Raw genomic sequence first — 27,678 nt, forward strand, 5'->3', positions numbered from 1 at the left:
GGGCGGGCTCTGGCTGCCTCCCTCTGTCGCTCGCTCGCTCGCTCTCGCGCCCGCCCGCCTGCTTGCCGGCTGCGGGGCCGGTTTCGCCTCAGCGCTCTCGGGAAGGAAGAAGGGGGCCGCGAACGCCGACAAGTTCCCTCAGGAGCCCCTGATCCCGGCGGAGACAGACCCTGCGGCTCCGACGGGACAGGAGCGCGCTCCACGGCGCGGCGCACGGCCAGACCGTCCGCGGCGGGGGGTGCCTGGGCCTCTTGCTCACCGCGGGGCCGCGGGCCGGGACTCCATGAGACTGGCCCGCGAGGGGCGCGAGATCCGTAGCCCGGGCGGCACACTGCGGAGGCGGAGAGCCGTGCTGCAGCTGCCGGAGCCTGGGAGCTGCCAGCGGGAGGCGGCGGCGAGAACTTGAACTTGGAGTCCAGAGCGGGCGCCCCGGACGCCCCCCGCCGGGGCCGGGGCGCCGAGGGGCCTGGGCGGCGGCGCTATCCCCGAATGGCCGCGGCAGCGGACGGAGTTCCCGCGCCACGGCCCTAGGTGGCCTCTCGCCATGGCAAAGTGGCTGAACAAATACTTCAGTTTGGGAAACAGCAAGACCAAGAGCCCCCCGCAGCCGCCGCGGCCCGACTACCGAGAGCAGCGGCGCCGGGGCGAGCGGCCCTCGCAGACCCCCCAGGCCGTGCCGCAGGCCCCCGCGGCCGCCTCGGCGTCCTGCGGTCCGGCCGCCGCCTCCTGCTTCGCGGCCTCGTCGGGCTCGCTGCCCGACGACAGCGGCAGCACGAGCGACCTCATCCGCGCCTACCGCGCGCAGAAGGAGCGCGACTTTGAGGACCCCTACAACGGGCCTGGCTCGTCGCTGCGCAAGCTGCGCGCCATGTGCCGCCTGGACTACTGCGGCGGCGGCGGGGAACCGGGCGGGAGCCAGCGCGCCTTCTCGGCCTCGTCCGCGTCGGGCGCCGCCGGCTGCTGCTGCGCCTCGTCGGGCGCAGGCGCCGCCGCGTCCTCGTCCTCGGGCTCCCCGCACCTCTATCGCAGCAGCGAGCGAAGGCCGGCCACGCCGGCAGAGGTGCGCTACATCTCCCCCAAGCACCGCCTGATCAAGGTGGAGAGCGTCGCGGGCGGGGGCGCCGGGGATCCTACAGGGGGCGCCTGCTCCGGCGGCCGCACCTGGAGCCCGACGGCCTGCGGAGGCAAGAAACTGCTCAACAAGTGCGCTTCAGCCGCGGAGGAGAGCGGAGCCGGCAAGAAGGAAAAGGTAAGCGGCCCCTTGGCCTCCCCGCGAGGTCCCAGGGTCACTGTGCTCTTTGGAAAACTGAGGCACTGCTCCAAGTCCCTTCGTCAATTTCGGGAAAACCCTGGGTTCAGGGCTCCCACGCTGCCGCCCCCTGAACGTGTCCTCTCCGAGCCGAGAGCCCGGTGCTCGTGTCGGAAGTGGCCCGAGCTAGAGCGCCCCGCCCAGCCTTGTCCTATAGGAAGGGAGACACAGCCAGCCCTTCCGGCCCCGGAGGAGAGAAGGCTTGCAGAGTCAGAGCTGTCGCGCACTTACAAAAGCGTTTATTGTCGCCTCCCTCCCCCACACCCTAGGTGGGAAACAGGTCCGGAGCTGGGAAGGGGCCGTCCCGAGGTGACCCGCCGTTCTTGGTAGTGGATCCGCACTGTGTGTGTAAACCTGCATAAACGCTCAGCCCCCCGTGTTAGGCAAATCTGGGCGGCCTTTTGTGCTGCAGCTGCACCGGGAACCCCTACGCGTGCCTTTCCGGTTGCACCGGTGCGTTCCTGCCTCCGAGCGCCGGAGGGAGTCGCCTGGAAGGAGAGACCCGGTTCCTAGCCTCCCCTACCGACCTTGCTTCCTGGCCCCACCCCTCCTCCAAACAGCCCCAGGGATGCGGGGTTCGGGGGGGCGATGCTCTGTAACCATCCCCTCTCTCTCTGGTCTTACCCCCCTTTGAGCGAGCCAGTTCCTTACAGCCAGGCTCGGCCGCTGCTGCCTCCCTTTCACACTCCCGTGACGCCTCCCTTCCTCCGTAAAGTGGTTCTTCCTGCTCCTGCTGGAGGGTAGTGTCGCGGTAGATCTGGGCCAATGAGCGCGCGGGTCCTGCGAGCCGTGCCCTTCTCGTCCGGCCCCTCCTCCCTCACCCTCTCCCTCCCAAAGGTAAACTTTTGCCCGGGCCTGGGCTGGGGGAGACGGAGAGGTCGAGTCCCTTTCGGGCCGGGGTGTCCGGACAGGACGGGGTGCTTACCGAGGGATCTGTGCTGTTTTACAGAAGGGAGTTAGGGGACGCTCTTCCTGTAATTTTTCCGCCAGCCCGCCTCTCTCCCACGTCCTGGGCATATCTCCTCCTGGGCCGACAGTCGTCGTGGGCAGCAAGGGTGACCCAGCCTCTCTCTGGGGCCAGTTTAGGAACACACTCAGAAGTGTGACTCCCCAGGATGCCACACCTGGAGGGCAGGGTGCCGGGAGCCAGGTGGCTACCCCAGGAGCTGCCTGGGGGGAGGGGGAAGTGTTCTCTGGGATATGCTTGCCTTATGGTGATGGTGAGGGAGATGCCAGGAGGCTCCCTGCTGTCTAACATGTGGCCCAAGCTTGGCTTAGTGAGTGGGCTGGGAGCACCTAGGGTTCTTGGGAACAGAAGATGGGAGGAAGGTCTGGCAGCAGCACCCCACCCCCAGGGTCCCAGCCCACTGCACTGAACTCCCTCCACTACCCCCTCAAGCCTTGTTACCCCATGACCACCTTCCAAGTGAGCAAATCTTCCTCTCCCCCTGCTCACGATCTCCTTGTTCCTTAGGGTTTTTTATGCGTTGGAACTTCAGCACACATTTTTTGCCAGTTACAGTTAAGACTTTCAAATATTGAGGAATAATAATACGGCGTGTTTTATAGCTGGAATGTCAAGTGTGTTTACAACTTGGCTTCCTTCCCTCACCAGATATTTCTGGTGGGTCCTCTCTGGCCGCCCCTCCCCCCAGCGAGCCCCTCAGAGAGTTGTGGTCAGTGACGGCTCTGGCAGCCACAGGGCCGGTGATGAGTGCTGTGATGGGGCCTGTGATGTTCCAGAAAGCTGAAGAGGGTTGCAGGCTTGGTCAAGGAGGCTCCTTGGAGGCAGGGCTGTTATGGAGGGACAAGGATGGTGGCCACTGTTTTGCATGAATTCAGCCCGGTGCTTTAGGAACTGGAGGTGCCCTGTGGCTGGAGTTAGAGATGCGAGTTGGGCAGGAGCCCAGAGGGGCAGCAGGACCCAGGTCAGGAGGGGCCAATGGCACTGAAGGTGTTTACCTGCTAGCGAGCTTTGGTCTTGGTTGGGTATGGTTTTTAGAAACAATCTCTGGCCTGCCTTTCCCCTACCAGGCTGTGACTTCAAGCACTCAATGTTTTGGGAAGTTGTCTCCCTCTCAGAGACAGCAAATGCCACTGCCCAGTGCTCTTTCTAACCAGACAGGAGGTTGTTGGCAGTGGTTCTCAAACTAGTGTGGCTGAGCCTTTGATGTGTTAGGTGTTGGGCAGGGTCTGAGGATCTGCCCTTCTGGGCCACACTTTGAAAGCTGGCCTAAAGCTACCGTGGCTGCGAGCCTTCGCCCTCTGGGTCTCTGATCTAGGCTGCATTGGGACCCAGAGACTGGAAGTCCTTGTCTCTGCCGTCCCTGTGGGGCTGCCTCCTGATCCTGGGCCAACACCCGCCCCGGTTCCTGGTCAAAGGGGGCAGCCTGGTTTTCCCATTGTATGTGGCTAGCAAACTGCGGATCCCGCTAGCAGCCCAGAGCCCTCCTGCCCCGCCCCGGAGTGCCAGGAAGTCCCACCTGTAGCACCCCGCTCAGTTTCAGGCCCAGCTTCCTTTCTGCAGTTGTTCAGTCTATTGAAGCGCCCTTGTTGGGTTCGTTCCTCTGGTGTGTCTGTTCTTGTTTTATAATTTATTTTATGTTCGTTATTTTTGAGGATATACACAGCTGAACATACAGCAACAATTTGTCCTTGTTTTTGACACAGGGCAAAATTGAGAGTTACATGATACTCAGTGGTTGGCCCACGGATCCTTTCACTTCTTTCATGGTGTTTCTTTGGGGACCCCCACCCCTGCTACTCTCAGTACCTGTGCCTCCCTGGGTCCATACTGTGGGGCGCACCCACCCGGTCATGTCCCCCCACCTCCGTGCTGGCATCCAGTGTTGGGCATTTTCTCATTTGGAAGAGGGCCTGTGTTTGTTCCGCTGACTCCTCCCGTGATGGAACGTTACCTTCAATCTAGCCACCTTTCACCCAGCACATACTTTGTGCTCAGAGATCTCAGTACAAGGCTGAGTCAGGAGGGAGTGGTCGGGGCCTGCCAGTCATCTGCCCCAAGCCTGGCACCTGTGGGGGGAGAGCAACACATGTAAGTCAGCTGTTTCTTGAGGAAGTTGGAAGTGGGCTTTCAAGTAGGAGGTGGCTTTTGAGTTGGATCTGGGATCTCTGTACAGAGGAAGAGGCAATGTGCAAGCCGCAGGAACAGTCGTGTGCCAGTGCTGTATGTATGTATACATGTGTATGTACCATGCGTATATGTGTGTAAGTGTGTGCTTGTGTGTGTGTATACGTACATAAAACCCAATGTAGGGTGTGTTCTTGGAAACCAGAGGCACCTTCCGGTGCATCTCACTCAGGGTTGGAGAAAGGGAAGTGACCTGGAGATACATCTGTTGGAGCCGGAGTTTGGGCTCCACAAGCTGGAGGCCTGGATGCTCGTGGAGCCAGGGACTGGGTTGAGGAGCATTCTAGGCTGTCATCAGCTGCCGGAATCTGGGAGAAATGGAGCGGGGGACAGTGGCAGTGTAGCCCAGGTGAGAGAAAGCGAGGGCCTCATCGCCCGGGAAGAGCAAACAAAATTATGGTGGGTAGAAATAATATTCCTTCAACTGGGGCTTTATACAAAAATCATGACAGTGGAGCCCAGTGAACTTGGTGGGTTTCCTCAAGGCACGTGTGCAGTTGAAATCTTGTTTCTTTTATGATAATTAAGTCAGTATAGTTTACACCACAACTGAGAAAAGCCAAGATGCCTCATGACTTTGTTCCCTGAGTTCTAAGAACCTGCTAGTGTGGATCCACTTTGTATTTTGTTAATACCCACCGAGTTAACATTAAATAACTGTTTTCCATAGTTAAGGAGTAAATAATAGCATGTCTTTTTTTTTTTTAAAAAAAAAAAAAACGTTTAGCAAACAGCTTCTGAGTTGCTTGCTAGGCAGTGGAAATTCAGAGAGTGGTGAGTGGTGGCCAGCTTTTTAGGAAGGAGGCATTTCAGCATGCAGGTGACTGCTAGTTTCTCAAGATCTGGGGAGATGGGCCACTGAAGAGACAACAGCACCACCTGATGAATGCTGAGCACAGGGTTTGTACAAAGTGTGGAGAGGGCCTTCCTCTGTCTGGGCTTTGGAGGGGTGGGGTCTCTGAGCTGACTCTAGAAGGATGAGTGGGAAGGCCCAGGCAGGGAGTGGGGAGGGGTTCTCAATTCAGAGGGCTCATGTAGGTTGTGCCAGAAGCCTGGAGGCTTGAGAGGGAGCAAGACCTTGTGTTCGGCAGGGCAGGTGTCTTGGTCATCTGGTGCTGCTGTAGTAATGTATGGCTTTAGCAAACTGGCTGTCTTCTCTTACAGTTTAGGAGGCTAGAAGTCTTGAGTTCAAAGTGTTGGGTTTAGGGGCTGGGTGAAGGTCCCAAGACCTTGGGCTTCACCTCTGCCTCTTGCTCCCAGGCCACTGAAGTTAGAGGCATCTCTTCACTCAGACAGCTGCTGGCTGCTGACGCTGACAAACCCAAGGTCGACAAAATGGCACAGTCCCAAGATTAACAGCATGGCAGGCCGTAGTTCAAGTCCAGAAACAGGCCCAAGATCAACAGTCAACATGGCAGACCACTGAGATGAAGACTTGGCCAAAGGCAGGATCCAGATGTGCCAAAAAGCTCAGAGACTTTTTTCCAAGTGTCTTATATACTGGAAACAGACCACATCCCTAGCTACTCAGCTGCTCCAGTAGATTGGACCATGGAGTTGGTTGCCAGTCTCATCATGGGGAGTAACTGCATCCAGCTTCCCAGCCACTCAACCAGGCCCAGCTACGTGGATACATGACCGTGACTCCCACAGCAGGTGTGACAGGAGAATGCAGGGGAGGCTGATGCTCGGGAAGGAGGGCAAGTGTCTTGTGTGTTGTCTTTGGTTCTTTTCATATAAAGTCATTCGTGTAGGGCTTGGTTGGAGCCAGATTCAAGCAAGAGTTTCTGTTATTGCTGCTGGGTCAACAGCCACATTCCCTAGTTCTTAAATAGTGAGTGATGGAGAAGGTTAGAACCAAACTTGGAAGCTGTAGGTTGGCCTGGTACACCTTCCTTTTTGAAGTCCTGTGTGTTGAAAGTAGTTCAGGAGAAACCAAAAAACTAAACCCACTGCTGCTGCTCCATTTCTCACTCACAGCGACCCATAGGACATAGGAGAACTCCGTAAGGTTTCCAAGGCCGTGATGTTTATGGAAGCAGACTGTCACATCTTTCTCCTGGAGATTAGCAGTGGGTTTGAACCACCGACCTTTTGGTTAACAGCCGAGCACCTAACCACTGTGCCCCCAGGGCACCTGTACGAGGAATTCTGTGTATCGAATCTGTTTTTTCCCATTCATTCCCCAAAAGAGAAATATGTTGTCCAGGCTTCATGCTAACTAGGTAATTGATTCTTTAACCCTCATAACCACTCTAGGAGAGGTTTGGGCATCTGACTAAAAAAAAGAAAGCCCACTGCCACGGAGTCAATTACAACTCATAGGGACCTGCTAAGACAGAGTAGAACAACACCCTAGAGTTTCCAAGACTTACTGTAACTCTTTATAAAGCCGACATCCTCATCTTACTCCTGTGGAGTGGCTGGTGGGTTTGAACTGCTGACTTTTGGTTAGCAGCCGTGTACTTTAACCACCATGCAACCAGATCTTCTTTTGGGCACTGTATCACTTAGCTGTTGCTGTTTAACAAATCACCCTGAACTGATGGATTTTAAATCAGGCACCAGCAAACTTTATCTTAAAGGGCCAAATAGTAAATATTTTAAGTTTATGGTCCACATAGTCTTCATCCTGAGTACGTAAGCCATCTTAGCTTGAAAATAGCCATCCACAATACTTGAATGAATGGGTGTGGCTGTGTTCCAATATTTATTTACAAAATATTTATTTACAAAAGCAGGCAGTTGGCCTGCAGCTTGTAGTGTGCCGACCCTGCTTTGAACAGTGTACCTTTTTCATTGTCCTGGTCAGCTGGGTAATTTCCTGCTCTCTGCTGGGCCTGCCGGTGCTTCTGTAGGCAGTCTGGGCAGCTCAGCTGGTCTGGCTGGGCTCTCTTAACACGTATGGGGGTCTGCTAGATTAGGATGTTGTGGACTGGGACAGTTTGACTCTGTTCCACGTGGTCTCTCATCCTCCAGCAGGCTAGCCCAGGTCTGTTCTCGTGATGCTGCCAGGGTTCCAAGAAAGCGCAGAAGCCAGGAAGGTTCCTTGAAGTTAGAAACTGGCACACTGTCCCTTCAGCTGTATTCTGTTGACCAAAGCAAGTCACAGGACCAGCCACTGTTCAGAGATGGGGAGGAGCTGCAGAGCCCCCCAGCAAAGGGCAGGCATACACGCAGGCATCAATAGGGCAGCATTACTACCATGGGCAGTGTTACTCCCACTTTGTCGGTGACTGGGGAAGAGTCTTGACAGTGGCTGTGGCAGTGGGCCCAAACATAGCAACGATTGTGAGGTGATGCAGGACCCGGTAGAGTTCTGTTCTGTTGCACTGTAAGTCGGAACGTAACAATGTGGGTAAAGAAACAGGCCAAGAGAGGTTAATGACCTGCCTAACATCGGAAATTCAGCTACCAAACGGTGGTGCTAGGACTCACCTGTGGTCTTAGTCCAAAGCCTTTTGACCAGTCTGCCCCACTGTTTCCCACAGTGTAAGTGGAGAGGGTAAGGTTCTGAGACTTCCTGAGCTGCACCTTGCTCCTGCGCTTGTATTCCTCTTCTGAGGTCTCTCTGCCCTAATCCTTCTTTCAGTCTGGGCTTGGCTAGAGTCGGCCCTTATCTCTCCCTCCCCCATCTGCTTCTGAGTTCTGTAAATGAGATGTTAATGCAGCACTTGAGTTATTTTATGGAGAAATTCTGTGCACAGAGTTGGCGCATCCCAGGGGACAGCTGCACAAAGCGTGTGTCTTGTAACTGTCATGTCTTCTCACTCTAACACCATGCGTTCTCTCCCTCCAAGGATTGGCAATTGGCAAGGCTGCGCGTGCTCTTTTTAAGAAGACACCAGTTGGTACCTTGGCCCTTATCTACAAGGAATTTACATTTCCTTAAAGGAGACCAAAGGCCCTCTGGTGGTGCATTGTAAAGCACTGGGTTGCTAACCAAAAGGTCGGCGGTTCAAATCCACCAGCTGCTCCGCAGAAGAAATATGAAACCCTCTGCTTCTGTAATGATTGACAGCCTCGGAAACCCTATGCGGCATTTTATTCTGTTTTACAGGGTCACTCTGAGTTGGAATTGATTCAATGGCAGTGGGTTTGGTTTTAGTTAAGGAAGATCAGGTGACTGACCTCTCTAATCTGACAATCTCAGAACATGACTGATTACCCCCAGACTTAACCTCTAAGACTTGACCCTGTCCTCTCTCCTCTAAGTGTTTCTGATCATAAAATTAGCTTTAAGAGGCAAATCTGAAACAGGTGTGGCTTTCTCTGGTTATAGAGCAAACCTGAACTTGCCTGTGGTCAAGCCAGGGCTTCAGACCATTTTGTGGTTTAGTCATGACTGACAAAGTGAAACCAGAACAGACTCAGGTTTCTAAAATTTGGGTGATCCAGAACACTCACTGAAATGGGGAAGTGACAGGTTGAGGTCCTGGAATAAGAGGCTCAGAGAGGTGTAGTGAAGCCTTTCAGGGACCTGATGCAGGATGTTGGTTTATTGCCAGGACTGTGAAGGGCAGCACATGTTCAAAGTGGCACAGTCAGCCGCCATCTTTGAGCTGGGCACTGTTGTTTTTGACTCAGTTGGTCAAGAGAGTTTGCTGCTAAGCAACATACACGCTGCCCTTGTTTTCTATGAGGGAGATTAAGTTTTTAGTAGGGCTTTGACTTGTAATTTTTAGCATTCTGTTTCACCCACATTTAAAAAATTCAGGTCCATTGCAGTGTTGCTTGGTCAGCCATGACTGAACCGGGTTGAACAGATTTCTTGAAGCCCTGGGTCAAGCCCTTTGCTGGTTAGTTCAGCTTGGGGCTGATATTTATATCTTGTGCTTGGAGAGCTAAGTGGTCATGACCAGTGGGGAGGGGCTAGTTCAGGCTTAGTCCCAACGAAGTCCAGTGAGATTTGTGGCTTTGAAGCAGGGCCAGAGTTGGTTGGCTGAAGGCAGCACACCTGTCGGCTCTCTGAGCTTCCGTAGTGTTGATGTGAGGTTCCTCCAGAAGGGAGACAGAGGCTGCAGTGGTCTCTACCGCTCTGACTTTGTAACTTCTGTTTGGCCTGTGTTGACTGAGAAATTGCTACAGACAGGCCCCTATCAGGAGCTGCGTGGAGGGAGGGGTGCACTGGGGGGTGGGGGGTCCTTGCCCACCTGCCCATAGGTGCTTATCTTCTAGTGAGGACACGGGAACTAGGCTGGGATACAGACGTGATTGTGCGACAGTTCATCTAGCAAGTGCCGGGGCTGAGCCGATTCTGGGCCTGGCCTTGATTTCATGGCGCCAAAGGAGAAGCAGGGGAAGGAGGAAGTTCTCACAAAGGAGTAAATCAGGAAAGGCTTCTTGGTCTAGGAGGCACTCCAGTAAAGGAAGAATGGTCATTTGAATGGGCGCTCTGGTGGCTTAGTGCCTAAGGCATTTGACTGCTAACCAGAAGGCTAATAGTTCAAATCCACCGGCCACTCCTTGGAAGGAAGACTGGGCAATCTGCTTGCGTAGAGGTACCCGCCTCAGAAACCCGAGGATGGGTCACTATGAGTCAGATTTGTTTGTTGTTTGTTTGTTTGTTTGTGTTTTGGTCATTTGAATGCAGGAAGCTGCCCACAGTAGTAGTATTAGCAAACACACTTACTGCTTGCTACACTATAGCCAAGCACTGGTCCGTGTGCTTGACATGGGTTAACTCTTGCTGTTCACCACTGTCCTTTGAGGTGTTACTGTTATTCCCATTTTACATGTGAAAAAACTGAGGCACAGGGCTTAAGTAACTTGTCTGAGGTCACACAGCCAGTAAGTGAAGTGGCAGTGATGAAATTTGAACCCAGATCCAGAGCACGTGTCCTCAGCCACTGTGCTGTTCCACCTCAGGCTGCACTGTCTCATACTTGAATTTTGTGCCTGGTTTGTGTCTACTGTTCCTCTTTATAAAAATCCCCCGTTTGCGTTACGGGGGCAAGTGATCCTTACATTTATGCGAATGTTCCATAGCAGATGGGACACTTCCCAGCCTGCCATTAGACTGACTCGCACAGCCACGCTGTGAGGCAGGTGCTGTGGTCCCCATTGCACGGATGGAGAAGTGGCGGCTCCGGAGAGGAGTGGACTCCACCCACTGCACAGCAGGTGTGGACCGAGCCAGTGGCCAGGCTGCTGACCTACCACGCGGAGCCCGATGCCCCTTTGGCCACCATGGTGTGGTGTGGAGATGGCTTGGCTGAGGCTCGTGTCCACAGGAAGGGTGACAGCCTGACTGGTTTCCGTTCCTTTCTTTTTTTTGATTCTGGAACGCTTCGGTGAGCCCATTCAAGAGCATCGACGGAGGGCCTTGCTTTCACAATGGAATTTTCCTTCTCTTCCTGTTTGGTATTTTCCAGAAAGACTTCTATTAATGTTTCACTTTCAGAGGTACTGACTTCCTGAGCTTTCGAGCTTTCTCAAGTACCCAGCCAGGAAGAGCTGAATTTTCCTCTAAATCATTCGGTTCCTTCCCATTTTCTCCAAGGGGCCTTCTCTGGATCTCCCGTGAGGCTGTGGAGGAAGGATCCTGGAGGTGGGTCCAAGAGACAGAGACGGAATGAGTCAGGGCCCAGTGACTCAGGCGTAGTGTGTGCCAGGCGGTGCTTCAGAGCAGCGGTCAGAAAGGGGCTTCCCAAGGCCCCTGAGGGAGAGGTAGCTTTATGGGGTTGGGGGCACCGAGGGGTGGATGTATCTGGCCCGCTCACCGCGGGGCCTTGACTTGTCAGCCGGGCCACAGAGTCCACACCAAGTCCTTTCTCCTCATGCATCCATTGAACACTGTACAGAGGACCTGCTCCACGCCAGGTACTGCTCTGTCGAGTGAAAAAGGTAAAAACCGGATGAAAGTCCCTCTAAGGAGAGAAATCGAGCAAACACTGCATGTCAGGGATATGAACCCTGGTAAAGCGCGGAGCAGGGACAAAAGGCCAGGGTGGGCTTGGGTTTGGGTGGGATGCTGTTTCATCTGGGCGTTCAGAGAGCGTTTGCTGAAGGAAGTGAGGGTGTGAGCGGCATGACTCCCCAAGAGAAGAGCTTTGCAGGCACAGGGAACAGCCAGGGCAGAAGCCTGAGGCAGGGCAAGCCTGGAACAGGTCAGGGAACTGCAGGCAGGTCAGTGTGACGAGGGCAGAGGAACGAGGGGGCAGGCTCGGCAGGGAGCTGAGTGGGCAGGTTAGGTAGGGCCCTGCCGGCCTTGGAAGTTCTTTGACTCTGAGTGAGATGATTAGTCAATGGGAGGGGTCAGAGCAGGGCCATGGTGGGTCCCATAGAGGCTGGGGCGGGGGGAGCAGTCTGGCCACTAGCCTCGTGGAGGACAGGCTGGAGGGGACAAGTGTGGAAGTGGGGAGACCAGCTGGAGGGAAGGGCACCCGCCTGACCAGTGTTAACAATGAGTAGCAAGAAGAGGTCAGATTAGGGCATGTTGGAAAGGTGGAGCTAGCAGGATTTCCTGGCAGGTCAGAGGGGAGGTGTGAAAGGAGGAGAGAAGTCGAGGAGGGCCCTAAGGTTTTTGGCCTGAGCCACTGGGAGGATGAGTTGCAGTTAGTGATGCTTCTGAGACTCTGGAAGGGCAGTCGCAGTCCAGCGATGGAGTTGAGTGAGCAACTGAGTCCTGAGTCCTGGAGATACAGAGCAAGGTGTATGCTCTCCTCTCGGCCCTGAGGAGCCCAGAGAAGACAGGAGTGACTCTGTCTGGGGGGGAGAAATGGGGAAGCCGTCAGGAACAGCAGAGGGGATGGGGCATTCCAGACAGCAGGGATCTTGATGACAGAGATTGGGGGGGGGGTCCACTGGATGCACTCAGATGTGGCCAGAGTGCAGGGCATGCCATGGTGTAACTGCAGTGACGGAGGAAAGTGGCGGGGGGTTGAGTGGGAAGGGCCTCCCCTTCCACTACTTTGGATGTGTTGTGAGTTCTGCAGACTCGATAGCGTCGGCCATGTTGTGTGGCCCTGCTATGGGCACCAGCGGTGCGGAGGGGTGCCGTGGGGCGGGGTCCCTAGGGACCTGCTCCAGGGGTGGGGTTGGAGCCTGCTGGCCATTTTGTTGGTGGCCACTTGGACTGTTGGAAAGTTTTCCCTTATACAGGGTTGACTGGAGGTGGGCTACAGGGAGAAGGCCAACAAGTGGGAGGAATGGAATGTTTCTGGTTTCTCTAGGCCATGACTAAATTATGGAAACGACCAGAAAGTTCTTCCCAGTGATGCAGCCATCATTTTGTTGGACGTCCATTCCCAGGAAGTCAGATAGCCCCTTAGTCACCTTTGGGTCCAGGGTGCGCCCGGAGCCAGTCTTCGGTTCTTGGAAAGCACAGCCCCCTCCCTCCCCTTTTGTGTGGGCACTTGCAAGTTGGCCATACTCTGAGGCAGCTTCCTTCCCCAGCAAAGGGCCAGGTTGGATTCTGAGGTACTAGTTCAATGTTATCTCTCTGGTAACTTTTGTTTTTTTCCCTTTTGACAAAATTAAGACATTGGGTACAGAAAATACAGATGAGCAAAACTAAAATCAGAAACCAGCTCTAATTCTGTGATTCAGGGAAACCACTGGTAACATTCTACTTTCCCATCCTTTTTTCAAAGTATAATATCCATTTTCCCGACATAGAAAATTGAGTAATACTGTGTGTATCCATATATTTTCTTTTTACTTAAAGATGTGGAAAGATGTCTTCATTATCTCAAACTTTCAGCAACAGTAATTTAAAGGCTACAGAGTCTTCTGTCTGTCTATTTATACCCTTCCTGGTTTCCACTCATTTAACAGCTCTGGAATGAAAATCTTCGTAACAAATTCTGTGCATAGGTGTGTGATCTCCCACCCTCATTGATTCCCAGACAGAGGATTGTGTAAGATGATAAAGTTTATTTTTTATTTTGTACTTAACGAAAGTTTGCAGAGCAAATTCATTTTCCATATAGCAGTTCACATACACTTTGTCTCATGATGTTGACTGTTATCTCCCCCAACGCAACAGCTCTCCTCCCACTTCCTCCCCATAGTTACCTCTTCCCTGTGTCCATCCCTCCATGCACTCCTGCCCCCTGAACTGACTCCTTGTGCATACACAGCCCTTCTATTCTCCCATGATTGATCTCTCCAAGGAGTGTATCTAACTCAGGTACATGTTCATCTCTTAGGCCTGTCTTTTGTTTGGCTGGAAGCCACAGGAGTGGGTTCAATTCCAGACCTGAAGGGCAGCCAGGGGCCACAGTCTCACTGGTTCTACCAGGCTTTATCAGACCAGCAAACATGTACCTTTTTTTTTTTTTTTTTAATGATTTTGTGTTTTGTTCCACATTGTTTTCCCACTCTATCCAGAATCGCCTACAGACTCCCTAAGAAGGTAAAATTTTTGATACATACTTTCAAATTGAAGGTACAAATTCTTTAAAATAATGATTTTTTGTTGTTTAGGGTGTACACGACAAAACCTTGCTGTGTCCGATTCTGTGGCGTTGATGGCATTCCTGGGGGCCCACCGTTCTCACCTCTTTTGCTGAGTCATCTCTCTGCCATTAACATAAACTCACTGCCCCGTAAGTGTCCTGTCTCATCTTCCGAGTTGCTGTTGCCAGTTTGATCCCATAGAGAGCTTCGTAGAGCACAGTGCTCAAGCCAGATGGTCGTTAGCACTGACACTCAGCTGTGGTGTGGCTTTAAAAAGACTCTGGGGATGTTGTTGGTTTAAGATTCAATGACCCCAGGGCAGTTGTTTCAGGGGTTCTAGTCTTCATGCCTCTATAAGAAGGTAAAATTACCTATTTTATTGATTGATTGAGTGAAACTTACTTTCCAAACAGCAGTTCACATACACTTTGTCTCATGACATTGACTATAATTTACCCCAATGCAACAGCTCCCCTCCCACTTCCTCCTGATAGTTACCTCTTCCCTGTGTCCATCCCTCCATGCCCCCTGCCCCCTGAGCTGTCTCCCTGTGCATAAGCAGCCCCTCTCTCTCCCATGATTGTTCTCTCCAAGGAGTATATCTACCTCCGGTCAATGTTCAGCTCATATGCCTGTCTTTTGTTTGTCTGGAAGCCACAGGTGTGGGTTCAATTCCAGACCTGAAGGGCAGCTAGGGCCCATAGGCCATATGGGTTCCACCAGGCTCTATCGGACCAGCAAACCTGGTCTTGAAGGTAAAATTTTTGATACACACTTTTAAATATATTCTAGAAAGACCTTACAGGTTTACGCCTGTTTGACTTGTCTTTGTGACACTGGGGATGCTAATGTCGTTTAGTTGAATTTGCTTGCAGTTTCTTGGTTTCCTGGTGCTGCGTATATTAATTGACCCATTTATATTTCTTTTCCAAAATTGTTTCCCTCTGCCTCCTGCTCACTCTTCTTATCTTTTCCTTGATTTCCACGAGCTCCTAGGGGTTAGGACGGCAGCCCCTTGTCTGCCAGACGGGCTGCAGGATGTGTTTTACGAGTTGGCGTTCGCCTTTCCTCTCCGTGTCTGGTGATGTAGCTGAGGGTGGATTGTCTTTGCCGTTAGCTCAGTCTTCACGAGTTCTTGCCTGTGCTGCTTAGAAAAGCCTTCCTGATCCCAATATTTACCTATATTTTCTTGGTTTCTTTTTTTTTTTTTTCACACTGAAATTTTAACGCGTCTGGAGTTTGATTTCATGGTATGCGGTAGGATTTTAATTTTATTTTTCTGAATGACTAGTCTGTCTGTATTTCTTCTGAGTGCCATTTTTAGGCTCAAATATTTTGACTCTCTCACCCTGGCGGTGTTTAGATCCCATTAGCTTTATGATAATGACAAGGAAGCCCTGTCTTTATAAAATGACACCTTTCACCTGTAGATATCTGCGTGCTTATCATGCATTCTACCTCCTGAGCTGAGAGGCACTAGGCATTAACGCGTCATCTTCGGATGCCAGCCCTTACACAGTGGGGGGGATGGAGCCAGAAAAGCCCAGTTTACCTGTTCACCTGTGCTTCCCTTTTAGGACTACAGGGCCAGGCCGTGCAGGTGTATGGGGGTCACCAGTTACATGGTTAGCCCTCTTTGGATGGCTTTGTCCAAGCGGGTCTGTTCTGGCTTTCACACAGTGATGTTTGTCGAGAAAGGGATATGGCACCGTGTACACAGCAGATGTTTCTCAGCTCCTTGCCATGTTCCGGCACTGTGCCAGGTGCCGCGGGATAACCAGGTGATGAACAAGCCCCAGCCCTCAGAACTCGGGGCCCAAGAGGGGATAGTAGAAAGGCCCCTGAGTTGTCTCCACAAGCCAGGAAGTCCAGTGGGGGACAGAGAGGAAGGTAATGGCCCCCGCAGTAGAGAAGAGAGCACTTGCAGGGGGAGGTGGGCATCAGCAGGGTAGACTGCGGAGGAGGTAGAGTTTCCACTTGAAGGAGTAGCAAGTAGAGACTAGATTATCTGGGTCACACTTCCCCCCCATATTCCTCAAGGCCTAGTTCAAATGCTGCTCTTCCCAGAATTCCTACCTTGTCTGCTCCCCTCCCCAGAGTCCTTCAGTGAATGAGAGACCCTTCCTGAGCCATGGCTTCCCAGTCTCTCAAGCCCCGTTGCCTGTTTTCTCTTTCCTTGGCTCAGGCCAGTGTCGGGAGAGTCCACCATGCAGTGATGTTTCTGATGGTAACGAACAGGTATAGAAGGAACAGAGTAAGTCAGTCCAGAGTGTTTGCTGGAAATGAATCAAGAAAAAAGCTGCAAGGCTCTGAACACTGACGAAAGTTTTTCATGGTCGTGAGAGGCCAGGGCCATCTGCCGGCGTCATCACAGTGAGTGCCACACCGTGTCATTGCACCTTAGAGCCACTTGGAGAGCTTTGGAAGATTTTGGCTCCTGGGTTCCACTCCAGACTCATGAAACCATGACTTCTGAGGATGCAGCCTGGGTGTGGGGAGCCCCAGGTGGGTCATATATGCAGCCGAACTTGAAAGCTGCTGTCCCAGACCTTAGGGTTCTGGGAGGACCTGGGAACCACCCCGTCTACCCCTCCTCCATCCGTGCTTGAACACTTCTGCTGATGGGAGATTTGTCACCTTCCCAGCCAGCCAGCTGTGCACTGCTGGGGTTGAAAGTGTCTCATTTCGGACGTGTTTGTGGAGTATCTGGTGTTTATGGGATCTGTTGGCTGACTAATTCTTTGCAGATTCTCCTCTTGTCTCCGTTTGACCTATTACAGTCAAGCAGAACCAGTCTATGGACCCTTCTTGCATGTGATAACCCTCTGATGTGTGACCATATCTTCAATGGCAGACTGCAACATTTCCCCACAGGTCAGTTTCTCAGCCAGGACGCCAGCTCCCGTGGGCAAGGACCCTTCAGCAGTTGCACAAGTGTGGGGGGCATTGATAGGACCCAAGTCCAGGAGCTTGCTGTGGGCAGGAAATGACGGACTCAGAGAAGGTTCCAAGTGCGTGGGGTGAGGTTGACACTGAGGAATTAACTGCACAGAAAAGTGACCAGATGGGGAACAAGATCAGATTCACAGGTGGATTTGGGAGTCTCAGCACAGAGAGTAGGGGAGCAGATTCCAGGGGTACAGCTGGGGTCCTCTTCTGGGACCTCAGTCCTGAGCAGGTAACGAACGGAATAGAGGTTGCCTGGTTGAGGGTGGCATGGCGTCCAGCGCCAGGGATTCTCTGGCCTGGCTCTTGGCCCCTCATAGGGGGTTGCCAGTAAGGCCGTGTACCACAGATAGATGCCCAGAGCTGTGGGGTCAAATAGGAAGGGGTCCTGATGGTGTCCCACTGTTGTGCAAAACAGGGACTGGCTTTGGGGTCAGAAGCCCCGAGCTCAGATCCTCACCCTGGTGGTTGGAAGCTCAGTAACTTGGAGTATTAATTCACTTCTCTAAGCCTGGAATGTCCCCTCTGTCCTGAGGGTACAGGAATAACAGCTGACATTTTCTGACATCCTGTTTGGTGCCACACACCATTTTTTTTTTAGATATAAACTTCTCCTTGACATTTTACAATGTGAACTAATACAATATTTGTCTTTCTGTGATTGGCTTATTTCACTCAGCATAATGTCCTCTAAGCTCATCCATGTCATGCGGTGTTTTGCAGATTCTACATTATTCTTTAGTGTTGCGTAGTATTCTGTTACCACACACCATTCTTAATACTTGCCATACTCGATCCTCGCAGCAGGTCTCTGATGGTCCCGTTGCATCCCCATTTCACAGGTGAGGGAACTTTGGGGAAGTGTACAGGAGTTAAGTAAAGTCATCCACTTAAATTGCTGAGTCCCGTATCTGGCACACGGTGAAAGCTTCATAATGTGTTTATATGTTGGTGGCTGCCCTTTCTGGCATGATGTCATCCTTAGAAAGTGACCCTGGCCACATCTTGACAGGTCGGTTTGTGACTGATGTGTGATTCTTGCAGCCAGATAGTAGAAGGGAAAGCACTGGCTAGCTTCCCCATGTATTCTAAGTGCTTTACGAGGATTAAGTCACTAATCACCACAACGCTCCCTGTGAGGTAGGTAAGTTCTGTTGAGTCCCATTTTACAGATGTGGAAACTGAGGCAGACAGGTTTAGCCCCTTGTTCCAGGTGACACAGCTCATAATAGGCAGAGCTGGATCTAGGAGTCAAACCAGGTGGTCTGGCTCCTGTATCTGCCCTTAACCACCACACGGCAGCAGAGAACAATGAGAACAGTGACAGAGGTCGGCTCTCAAATACCAGGTGGCCCCAGAATCCTGAGCCCAGAGCTGTTAAAAAATACTGCTCTGTTACTGATAAAGTATCTGATTTGGGCCATGCACTCTCCACATTTGTCCTCAGGATGGTGCTACCAAAAGAGCATCAGAGAGGGCTTCTAGGAGGAGGTGGAATGGGAGCTAGGCCTTCATGGATGACGAGGGTCTGGATAGTTAGAGACAGTGGATGTAAGGAGGGCAGGCTAGGAGGCGGTCCTGTGAATGTCCCAAGTAGCTGTGAGAAGACAGATGGGAGGAGATGCTGCAATGGGAGATGGGACCAGGCCATGGCAGTTGGTCTTGGGTAATGGAGAGCCATCAGCGGTGACAGGGCCAGATTTGTGCTTCAGGAAAACCTGATGCTGCAGCTTAGAAGGAGAGTGAGGGAGGGTAGCGGGTGTCAGAGGCTGTAGGCAGAGGCAGCCAGGGCCTGACCGCCTGACCCCAGCTTGTCTCCTTAAGCCATGAGATACTGCAGGCAGACTGCTCAGACAGCTCTCAGATGACACTAGTCAATTGAAGGAAATTGACCAAGAGCTGTCAGGATAGATTGTTGTGGATTGCTGTTGTCAATAGCAGGAGATGCCTTCTGTGGGAGTTTGTAAGTTACCAGTGCACTAGGACATTTGTCCTCCTCCTGTCAGAGTCATATGGAGCACGGGCAAGCTGTCATGGTCCAGGTGGGACATGGTGGTATGACACCACCTCGTGGCCCTCCTGGCCAGAGTTGGCTGGGAGAAAGCCTTTATGAGCCAGCACTGCAGCTGCTTGTACAGGTCGCGGGGCAGGAAAGAGCAGAGCCACAGAAAAGCCCATCCCTGAGGAGGGCGTGCCAGACTGAGCAGGTGGGGAACAGGCAAGGTTCGCTCTGGGCGTTGACAGACTGGACCTTGAGAAAGAGGATCTGAAAGTAGAAGTACCTCGTGGAGTTAGAGCATTCCACGATGCCCGGGCACATGATGGCAGTTAGAAGAGTGCTAGAATTGTAGTTGGAGCAGTCAGAAGGACAGACAGCCACAGAAACAGTCCTGCCAGGTTGATTGCGATGCACGGTGACCCCACGTGTGTCAGCAAAGAACTGCTTCATGGGTTTTCCATGGCTGGTTTTTTGGAAGTAGATGGGCAGGTCTTCTCTTCCAAGTGGCCTCTAGATGGACTTGAACCGCCAGCCTTTCAACTGGCAGCCGAGCACATTGCAAACAGGCAGAAGGGAGCACTGGGACGCCGGGCCAGACGGCGTCCTGTGCTAGGACACGACCTTAGAGGACACACGTGGAGGGGAGAAGCTCTCTGAGAAATAGTAAGTGGCCAGGGTCTTGCAGGCCCCCAGAGAGGAAGAAAACACTAGCCTTGATGAGACCTTTGCTGGGCTCAGTTGGAAGAGTCCCCTGAGAATCCCAGGCCCATTTCTTCCTCAGTCGCTGCAGAATCAGACAGCAGAGCTCACTTTACAATCAGAAGAAACGCTCTGCAGAGATCCCGGGATAACGTTGCCACCCGTCAGCTCAGAAGGCTGGTGCCGCCCGTCGGGGGAGTGCTTTGTCGGTGGGCTCCCGCTCTGTGAGCTTCTGCAGTGCTCTGGAGCCTTCTGAAAACCCAGGCACCTGTGGTCTGATTGTGAAGTGACCAGGGTGGGAATCTGTGGCCTCACTTCATGGTCACCCACAGGCCAGCTGAGAACATGGTCTCCCAGGCCGTGGGCCCAAAGACTGTCAAAAGTGCAGACACATGGGGAACTGGGAAAAGGGGCAAATTAAACCCAAAGTGAGCAGAAGTAGTCATGGGATCTTGCCCTCGGTCCTTGGCTCACCCACCCTGAGTTTTGGCTCCACCCTGATTTCTGATACTTCATCCCCTGAGCCTAGTGCGAAAGTGGACCTGGCTTTGAAAAGGCAGGGGAGCTTTCTGCACCCAGGCGGGCCGTTTGCTTTGAGGAGCCCTTAATGGTGATTAAACACGAAGCCTCCAGAAACCACCCCCACCCTCCAAAAAAAAGGCCTAGGCCACTGCCCTCAAATTAATTCCGACTCATAGCAACCCTACAGGACAGAGGAATATTGCCACAAGGCTGGTGGTCTTTACAGAAGCAGGCTTTTTCCTGTGCAGCACCTGGTGGGTTTGAACCACCAACCTTTTGGTTAGCAGCTGGAATGCTTTAGCCACTGTGCCACCAGAGCTCTGAAGCCCCCAGAGGAAGCAGAAGTTGCCAACAGTAACAGCTCTGAGAGCTGCTGGTTAAGCAGTGTGCTTTGGTAGTGAGGAGTGGTAGTTGGTGGATCCAGTGAGGGTGCGTTCTTTGGTTTCTTTTCATTAGAGATGTCTTTTCTGTGCCTGCTTGACCTTTTGGAGGAATGATTATTCCAAAAAATACCCTAACGCCTGTGCTTTTGATGGCTTCTGGTTTTACCTGTTTCTCCACCAACTCGCCCGTGCTCCAGAGAGCTGGCTTCCTTAAAGCTCAGAGGCCTCATCCCCCCCCCCCCCCCAGTAGTTATGGAGAAGGGCCTTTGGATCTCTGAGGAGTATTAAAATAAAACAAGAAGCACATACATTCCTGGGTACCCCCAAAGTTTCCATTAAAAAGTTTAAAGGAAACACCAGGGCTCTGCTCTGGAAGAGGTCCATTCTTAGGAGACTCTGATACTGGAATTTCGTTTGAATGTGAAATCTATGGCAGCCTTGCATTCACAGTTTAAAGCAGGGAGTTAGATTGTTACTGTGGTCCTGCAGCCATTGAGGGGTGGGGTGTGGGTGTGGGTGGGCACTTTCTTCTTGTTGGTTCCTTACTGGTGAAAAGGACCTTTCCACGCTTCCAAATGAAAGAAAGACCACGGGAGCCTTGTGCTGAAGGACTGTGATGTTTGCCTGCATTGGTCTGGGGCTGGATGTTCAGGACACTGACAGGTGGACCCAGAATCCAGCAAAGTCAGAGACCCGCAGGATGTGACGTGGGGATTATAGTCACCTGTGTGTGTTGCAGGTCACGGGCTCGAGTTTGAAACCCCACATGATTGCTGACTCCGGCCTTGAGGCCTCTGAGAGCAGCAGCATGGGACATGAAAGGGCACTCTGCTCAGGGTCAGTTTGGGTTCAGGTTGAGGGTCGTGACCTGTGACTTGACTTCTTAGAGCCCTGTTCCCATCTTTAAACCAAGGGCTGCTCCCTGCCATGAGGTTGGATGAGGGGAGCGTTATAAATCAAAGCTGCAGTAAAAAGCTGTAAGCTTGGTTCCAGGTCAGGAAGGGTGACAAGAGGCAGCAGTGGGGGAGCCTCCTGGAGCAGCTTGGACCCGTCGGTTGTCCTCTGGGAGTCTGTCCTAAGGACAGTGTGAAGAGTCAGGATGATTTAGTTACAGGGAACCTACTACTTAAAACCATGGCCATCGCGTTATCTCGGACCCATGGCAGCCCTGTGTCTGTCGGTGGGACTGTAGTCCATTGATAAGAGTTTTCGATGGATGAGGTTTCATTTGATGTTCAGGCCTTTCTCCAAGTGCCTCTCGGTGGACTCGCACCAGTCACCTTTCATAGCAGCCAAGCACGTTGCACCTCTCAGGGACTCCAACAAGTAATGTACAGTGTTTGGAACAACAGAAAACTGGAAATTACCTAAATACCCCACTGAGGAAGTGGCTCACACGGGCATGTATGCAGGCCGTCAGAAGGAATGGGCTCAACCGAAGTTTGAGCCACTGCAGAGCAGGGAGGAGAGAAACGCCACTGTGCAGGGCCCTCCAAGAGCAGGACTGAAAAGCCCTAACCATTCACATGTCTCGTCTTCTCTCTTACATACGTAGAAGAAAGACTGGAAGGAAATACCCGAAACGTGAACAGTGGTCGGGATGTTTTTCATTTTTAAGAACAAATCCATACTATTTACTTAATCACAAAAGTCAGTTTTAGAGGAGAGCGAGCTCTCGAGCCCCAAGTGGGAGAACAAGAGGTGAGGAAGGAGCCCTCTGCACCTGCTGCGCTTTTTGGGGGAGGGGCCATCTGAGTGAGCTGAGAGAGTTCCTCATCGGGCTGGAATGTGGGCCGGGAGGGTCACAGGAAGTGGTGACAAGCCCTTGGTTGCATCAGCTCACCCGGCTTGCTGGTCCGCTTGCTGTTTGCTGCCAGCGCTGGCCCGTAGTGCTGTGTTGGGACATTATTTGTCTGTTCACGGCTCCAGCCTCAGCTTAAGCAGGAATCTGGTATGGGAACCGCCCGGCCACGTACCGGAAGCTGCAGCGTGCACCTTCACCCGACTCCGGCTGGCGCATCAGCTCTCCGAGAAAGGAGAAGGGGGCTGAGTGGGCCATTTACTAGCACTCCCTGCCCACTCCCGGCCCCTGAAGGGTGGTGCTTTTCCCTTGACCCTGTGGAAGACATCTGCCTTGGCTGCCTCCCAACACAAGAGCAAACCTGCCTTTCTCTCAGTTCCTGTCTGTTTGTCCCATGTTTACAACTCTGGTCCTGCCGAAGGAGTTGACCGCCCAGAGAGTGACTGTTCTCAGAGGTGGGGATGCTGCTGGTCCACAGGGCCTGGCAGTGTTCCCCTCTGTTAACTTCCCTGTCGGAGGCAGGAAGGACGGAACCTTGTATATCGCAGGTGCCCAGTGAACCCTGGCAGTCATGAAGGCTTTCCTGTACGGAGGAGGGTGTGTATGTGTTGGGTAATGGTCAAGGAATCTTGTTTAGAAAATATCGCACCATCAAGTGTAAGATGATTAACTGCTCTGTCTTCCTGCTCGGTGCTCTAGCGACATCACATCATTATAACCCACCCAGGAGCTCTGCAAGGAGAGTATCTTCTGTTTCAGATGAGGAAACTGAGTCTCAGAGCTCAGTCAGGGGACATGCCCAGGGCAGACCTCTCTGTGTTTACTGACATGCTTATCTCATTGGCATACCAGGGGCTCTGTTCTGGCAAGCCTGGATTCATTTCTCATTTACCCACACACTGCAGCCACTCTGGGTGAATTGAATAGCTGGGTGGTTTTGGCCATATCCCGTCCTCTCTCTGGGCCCATTGTCCCCATTTGTAAGGTGGCCAAGAGTACTTCACTGTCGCCAGGCTTCTTCAAAAACTTCCAAGCTCATAACAGCCATCCCCAGACCGCAGGCTCCTGTGGGATGTGGTTGGTCTTGTAAAAGAAAAGGGAGTCACACAGGAGGTGAAGTGAGAAAACGTGAAGGGTTATTCTGTCACCAGGCCAAGGCTCAAAACGTTTGAGGACTGTTGTCCCCCATTAATGAGACACATGAAATAAAGTGGCACAACTTTATGATGAAACCACATTTCTTACCACAACTTCAATTCTTCTCCAGTGTTTAAGGCTAGCAAGTTTCAGAATCTCTTCTGACATCCATTTTGGTCTTCTGTTTCTTTCGTCTTTTTGGGACCTTTTCTTTGTTTACACACTCGTGTCTTTGATGTCATCCCACAACTCGCCTGGTGTTCAGTCATTTGTGTTCAATGCATTAAATCTGTTCTTGAGATGGTCTCCAGATTCAGGTGGGAGATATGCAAGGTCAGGCACATCTTTCTTGGAAGAAGTCCAGCCAGAATGCTCCTTAGAGGGGAGAATGGCGAGACTGGCTCGTGTCTTTGGACGCGTTACCAGGAAGGACCTGTCCCTGGAGAGGGACATCACGCTTGGTGAAGTAGAGGGTCAGTGGGATAGAGGAAGACCCTCAAGGAGATGGGTTGACACAGTTGCCGCATCAATGGCTCAAACACAGCAGTGGTTGTGAGGAGGCAGTGCTTTGTTCTGTTCGGTTGCTATGAGCCGACGGCACCTAGCGAGTGTTAAAGCACACGTCCTGCCCCGGCCAGCTTGCGTGGTGATTCCCTGGAGTGATCACCATCTTTTCACCTGAATTGGTGTCAGAAAGAAACCTCAGGCAGTTTCCAGATATTAAATCAACTCTAGAGGATGGAAGGCTTAACCAACCGAGGTGTTCAGAGATAGAGTGACCCTATAGAACTGGACCACAGTTCCAAGGCTGAAATCTTTATGGAAGAAGGCTCTCACATCTTCCTTCCATGAGCATCTGGTGGGTTCTAACCACTGACCTTTCATTTAGCAGCTTGGAGTTTTAACCACTGTGCTACCTGAGCTCCTTTTGTAGCACAAAACCAGCTACGAACAATATGTAAATGAATGGGTATGGCTGTGTTCCAATAAAGCTTTATTTACAAAGGTAAAGCTTTGGTGACCCTGCCATTAGGTGTCTTCGCATGGTCACTGCCTGTTCTGTGCAGGCTGTTATGGCCTCCTAGTTGTGTGGCGATTCCTCCCATCCCTTTTGCTTCTTGTAAGCTGTCTCTGGCCTAGACGTGCTAGAACATCTTTGATCAGTACTTAGTCGCACAGAAGTTACTCACATGCTCATGTCAAAAAGGGTAAGTCCTAAAAATGCACACACACACACACACACACACCCAAATTGTTTTCCTTTGTAGGATCTCTTGTGTATTTGGTTTATTGGAAAGATGTAGGAAGTTGACACTGTCAGACTGCTCATTGACTGCTGGTTGGAGAGGCACACTTGGGGCTTGACCCCTCTAATCCTCCCTGTACCTTCTGTCTTCTGAAATGACTGTGGACACGCCGTTGCTGAAACACCCACAGCGTGATGCTCCAGCTGGCCCTCACCTTTCTGAGAGGCTTCCGGCTGCTCCAGTGCTTCCGGGCCAGCCAGCCAGTGGGAGCCTCTCGCCTTTCACCAGGATGTGGGTGTGGCTGTACATGTGTCATACCCTTGTCTTCTTCGTCTGTCCAACTCTGTCCCAGCCTTCTTGCCACTGAGGAGACTTCTTACTCTCCCTTTCTCTGTGGACACGTGTCCTTGCTCCCATGGTAGCCGGGCCGTCAGTGGCATGGTTCCTGTGCTTGCTGTGGAGAGCCAGAAAGTAGGCCCCCACACCTGGCACAGGGCCTGACCCAGAGTGGGCCCAGGAAGGCTTGTCGGATGAGTGACCTCAGTGAGAGTGATGAGGGAGGGCCTGGTGTGCCCTGAAACTCCCAAGAGTCCCAGAACCTGCAGTAAATCCAACCCAGGAAAACACCCAAAGCCCCAAGCCCTCCAGCGCAGCCAGGACACTAATTACAGGCATCTAGGGGGCCTCAGACAGGTTGAGTGGCTTGTGGTTTCTGCCTTTCTGCTGTGGTGGCGAGACTCCTGGGCGGGCATTTGGGAAGAGCCACTTCCTCTCTCCCCAGGGGCAGGTGGGGGCAGTGGTTCCCAGTGTTGAGCTTTTTATAGTCTAGGCTCTGGGTTAGGTGCTGACTGTGTGTGATCTGCACAGGGCTCAGGGCGGGTGGGGCTCAGGGCTCCTTCTGTTCATTCATCACCACATCTAGTGCAAGATACCACCCACTGCCGATTCCGACTCACAGCGCCCCTGGAGGACAGGAGAACTGCCCCACGGGGTGTCCAAGGCTGTCCGTCTTTCCAGAAGCAGAGCTCAAACCAAACCCGCACTGCCACAGAGTCCATTCCCACTCCCAGCGCCCTTAGAAGACAGCGTGGCGCTGCACCAGAGGGTCTCCAAGGCTGTCAGTCTTCACGGAAGCAAAGCCCAAACCACACCCCTTCCTACCCGGTTGATTCCAACTCATGGTGACCCTATAGGACAGAAGAGAATTGCCCCACGGGACTTCCAAGGCTGTCAGTCTGAAGCAGACTGCCTCATCTTTCTCCCGCGGAGCAGTTGGTAGGTTCGAATCGCCAACCTTCGGGTTAGCAGCCCAGTGCTTTAACCTCTGCACCACCAGAGCTCCTTGGCATGTGCTAGGTGGCCAGTAAATATTGTATAAATGAGTAAATGAATTGGACAAGAGGAGGTTTTTCTGGAAGACGTGTTGTGGAGACTGACGGGCTTTCAGGGCTACACTAAGGAGCTAATTGTGCTTTCGCCTGGTAGGCAGTAGGGACTGAAGGACAGGTTTGTGCAGGGGTGGGGGGACAGAGGACTCTGCGTGGCATGTGCTATGCCTACCCCATTATTTACCCTTTCCGGCATGACTGATACCAGATAATGAGGTGTTGGGCTGCACAAAGCCCTTCCTTGTGTCGGACGGAGGCAGGGCTGGCCTTGAAGCCAGTTGGCCACCGGCCTCTCCTCCCTGTAATTTATGGGCAGTGGCAGGTTGAGTGGGCTGCCAGGCAGGGCCGGGGCTTGCCTGCCTCTCCGGGTTGCTGCCTCAGCTTGCTGGCTCCAGCCTAGAGGCCATGGCCCGGCGGGAAGCCTGTCCCTCTGAGCTTTCCCCGCCGCCAGCGTTCTGGGAGGATTAAAGGCGGCGTTGGCTCTTCCCAGGGCTTGCTGACTCAGTTGTTGGTTCCTGTGGCAGGGGAGGGGGACTGCCACTGACCCTTGACCCCTGTCCCTCCTCCAGCTCTCCTTTCCCAGGCTCAGTTACCTTAGGTCTCTCACATCTAAAAAAGTAGCTGGCTGCACAGCTAAGTGGCTCTGTCCCCTCCGCCCTCAGAGACCACGTTTTTAGGGGGGATGCAAACCGTGGTTTTCAGTTGGGGAAATGCACCATACGATGCCAGTTCCAGGGATCCGCATACACACACTCGTTACCCTCCACAGAGGGGTGTCTTGCCACTTTGGGAACTTCCCCGTGTGCTCAGTGGGTGAGCCCCGTGGCATGGCACAGTGGGGTAGGTGGAGAGAAGCTGGGGGCAGAGCAGTGTGTACCAAGCTGAAGGATTAGGGTCAGGGACATGAGATTGATTCTGGCAGGCTCTTTGGAAGAGGTGGGAGTGGCTTTCCGTCTGGTCCTGAAGCAGCCAGGGATGAATGAAAGGTGCTGTGGGCAGAGGGCACAGCTTGGCAGCGGCAGAGGAGTAGGCACAACCAGGTCGGGTCTGGTGGGAAGGTGGGTGTGGGTGGTCTGGCAGAGGGCCATGTCTGAGTGCCTCCAAGGACCTGGCCACTGGCCTTTGTCGTGTGGTAATGGCTCTGGGGGGCCTCAGGTTAGGGCTCTGTCACCACAGGGACCCTGGGAAGACTGTGGCCTGGCTGGCACATGGCGGGCATTTAGTGAGTTTGGAGTCAATTAACGGGGATTCGAAGTGTCACTTGGGCTGGGGAGCCCCAGGGAAGCCGACGCTTGGCTGAGCTGGAGATGGGCCCCTGCTGTTCTGGCTGTGTGGAGTCTGCCTCTTGGCCCGCCTCTGAAGAGCCTGTCACAGGTGATTTCCGCGGGAAGCCAACAGACAGGCAAGATGGGAAGACCTCTCCTGTGGAGAGAGGCAGCCCCTTCTGGTGCTCCCAGCTGCAGCTGGAGGCAGGGACAGCCCCTCTCAGGGACACTTTACAATTTGCCATGGGCCCTCCCATCACTATTGTCTCCTGCTGTCCCAGGAGGCAGACCAAGCAGGGATTTCCAGTTCCCATTAGGGCCAGAGGAGGGAATTGTATGAATTCACCACAAAGTCTGGGAGCATTAATGGGGCAGGAGCTCGCAACTCCCAGCCCCCTCACCACGCAGCACGGCCCCCTCCCCACCCCC

The 27,678-nt window shown here is 52.9% G+C and overlaps 1 protein-coding gene across 1 annotated transcript in view; it reads left to right on the forward strand.

Annotated features, from left to right (window-relative positions):
* The first annotated feature begins 283 nt into the window (after positions 1 to 283).
* Positions 284 to 27,678, forward strand: part of SHB (SH2 domain containing adaptor protein B) — a 141,842-nt gene continuing 114,447 nt past the window's right edge. The window contains 3 exon segments of the mRNA XM_007946877.1: positions 284 to 360; positions 362 to 480; positions 483 to 1,249. Of these exon segments, the coding sequence (XP_007945068.1) occupies positions 284 to 360; positions 362 to 480; positions 483 to 1,249 (963 nt within the window).

This window comes from Orycteropus afer, unplaced genomic scaffold (genome assembly GCF_000298275.1).
Source record: "Orycteropus afer afer isolate SDZICR_OR568_19922 unplaced genomic scaffold, OryAfe1.0 scaffold00174, whole genome shotgun sequence".
In the NCBI taxonomy this organism is placed as follows: Eukaryota; Metazoa; Chordata; class Mammalia; order Tubulidentata; family Orycteropodidae; genus Orycteropus; species Orycteropus afer.